We start from the raw sequence: 2,500 nt of genomic DNA, 5'->3' as shown, positions 1-2,500 counted from the left end.
AATGAAATCAATATTGGAAAGCTTTTTGATAACAGTTTCCTTTGGCGGTCTATACTCATCACTAAATTACATAATGATTGAAAAAAAAGAAAAGAAAATGAACGTGTTGTTGATTCCTACCCGACACTTTACCAATTATTGAAAATATAGTCATAACATAACAACATCTAATTAAAACCCACACAAAAATGTAAAAAAAAAAAAAAAAAAAATAATAATAATAATAATACCTTATAGTTTTCTTTGGCGTTCTGATCATAAAATTGAAGAAGTGTGAATAAAAAAGCATCATCTATTCATTATCAACATAGAAATTCCAAATAGAGTTAATTACATAAGAAGAGAGAGAAAAAAAATCATCCTTAACAATTTCCTTTCTTATTTTTATCATTAAGTTGCAATACCGTTAAGAAAAAAAAAAAGTCTGCATCAACCATTTCTAGGTGACACATGGTAGCTCACTCAGATTAAGCTATTACGCTAACAACATCGCAGTAAGGTTAAGTTGAAGAAAGTGACTATATATCAGTTTGCATGGAGTTACCGAGACGCAGATGTCTTATAATAGAAGGACAAAGGAATGAATAAACGGAAGAAGAAATAAGAGAACACGAAACATGAACCACAAGAGGGATAATGTAAAAGGAGGAAAACGAAGAAGATGAAATGAACACACGAAACATAAGCTAAGGTGAAACACGATACAGGAAAGCAAAAATAAAGAAGAGTGAAATGCAGAGACCGGATGAAGAGAATCGACATGAATCAAGATGAAACATGATAGAAGAGCGGAAATTCGTAAACAACTGAATTTTATTAGACAACTGGAGAAAGAAAGTGTAAAAGTCAAAGCATTCTATTCCTACTTGACTGCCAAATATCACTGAATAATAATAATAATAATAATAATAATGGTAAAAATAAACCTAAAGCGAGCTAAATCATATATCATTTTATGTATTTTCATATAAATACGAACAAGAAGTAATGGTGTATATGACAATGCCAGTAAGGAGGCAAAGCAGACAGAGACCACCAATCCTTTTCGCCTATATCCTTACTACCAGTACCAACACACACATTATCTCTCTCTCTCTCTCTCTCTCTCTCTCTCTCTCTCTCTCTCTCTCTTCGTCCACATCACCATTATCACATCAAACAGAACAAGAAATGCGATAAGTTATAAAAACAAAACGATCAACGCGATATCACCTTCTTACCACCCTCCCCCCAAGTGTTCTGTGATATGAACTCACGAAACAAAAACAGCACCGCCTCGCATAACAGTATTACCTTTCAGCACTCTCACCTTTTTTTTTGCTTCACGAGCCGGTAACACACGCTAAGGGACAATAAAGATTCGTAATACAACTACTACTTAATAACAGACACACACATATACAGTTTACCTCCTATCGTTCCTCTTAACGCATGCTAACACCTGCCTTTAATACTTTCATTCTTCCAAGCACAATCGCTCTTCGTTTCTTCAACCACTCGCTTCTCACTTCCCGCCTAGCAGCCATATATCCCTAATCCTCCATTCGTCTAACTACATACCTTAACCGTCTTAGTTCTTCAGTCATATGGTCTTTCCTTCATTCATCCAAACACACACCTTACCTTTCTTCCAGACACACGTTCTTTCCTTGTCCCTTACACCCTTCTTTTACCTACTCTATTCCACTCTCACTCACAACTTTGCCTCCCTAACCTTTCTTTCGCCTTCACACAACTCGTACCTTCTGCTTTCCATCACACGCTGCCTACCTTACATGCCACCACGATAACCCACAATGCCTTCCCTCTTCCCTCATCCACTCTTCCCAAACGTATCTCCTTCATACACGCTTTCTTCTATCTTTCTATCCTGCTTTACATCTCCCAACCACGCGCGGTCTCATTCATTCACCCTACAGTACCTTCTCTCTCTCCTCCAGCCCACTTACTTTCAGCGAAGATAATTGCGAGGCAGTCAAGAAGTTGTTCCTGCACCTTCTTGGCCCCGTCAGTGTCCCCGGCAGCCATGAGGGAGAAGATGCGACAGCCGAGTTGAGGTACAAAGTTACCGCTGGAGTTGACGCAGGCGGTGAAGCCCATGTTGAGAGCCTCCTGAAGGGACTGCGGGAGGGAAGTGATGGGAGGGCCTTAGTGGAAAGATGGATGGATGGATGGATGGATATGTTGGAGATAGGAAGATACATACATACAGAAACACAAAGAATTATTCGTATATTGGGATAGAAATAGAGATAGGTTAGAGAGAGAGAGAGAGAGAGAGAGAGAGAGAGAGAGAGAGAGAGAGAGAGAGAGAGAGAGAAACACTGTACGTCATATATACAAACTACCCTCTTCATCCTACTTCCATTTGATCTTTCTCCTGCTCCTCCTTCTTCCTCTCCTCCTCCTCCTCCTCCTCCTCCTTCAACTCCTCCTCCTGCTGCTCATTCTCCTTCCATGCAAAGAATAGAAAATAAAACAGAAAAGCAAACAGCAGAAA

At 39.3% G+C, this 2,500-nt stretch overlaps 1 protein-coding gene across 1 annotated transcript in view; it reads right to left on the bottom strand.

Moving 5' to 3' along the window:
• Positions 1-2,500, bottom strand: part of LOC123505414 (N-acetylneuraminate lyase-like) — a 36,424-nt gene that overhangs the window by 17,949 nt on the left and 15,975 nt on the right. The window contains exon 8 of the mRNA XM_045256655.1: positions 1,950-2,121. Coding sequence (XP_045112590.1) covers positions 1,950-2,121 — 172 coding nt within the window. The remainder of the gene's footprint in view (positions 1-1,949; positions 2,122-2,500) is intronic.

The sequence above is a fragment of the Portunus trituberculatus genome, chromosome 18 (assembly GCF_017591435.1).
Source record: "Portunus trituberculatus isolate SZX2019 chromosome 18, ASM1759143v1, whole genome shotgun sequence".
In the NCBI taxonomy this organism is placed as follows: Eukaryota; Metazoa; Arthropoda; class Malacostraca; order Decapoda; family Portunidae; genus Portunus; species Portunus trituberculatus.
The sequence above is the reverse complement of the archived record's forward strand: the minus strand, read 5'-3'. Positions and strand labels throughout refer to the sequence as shown.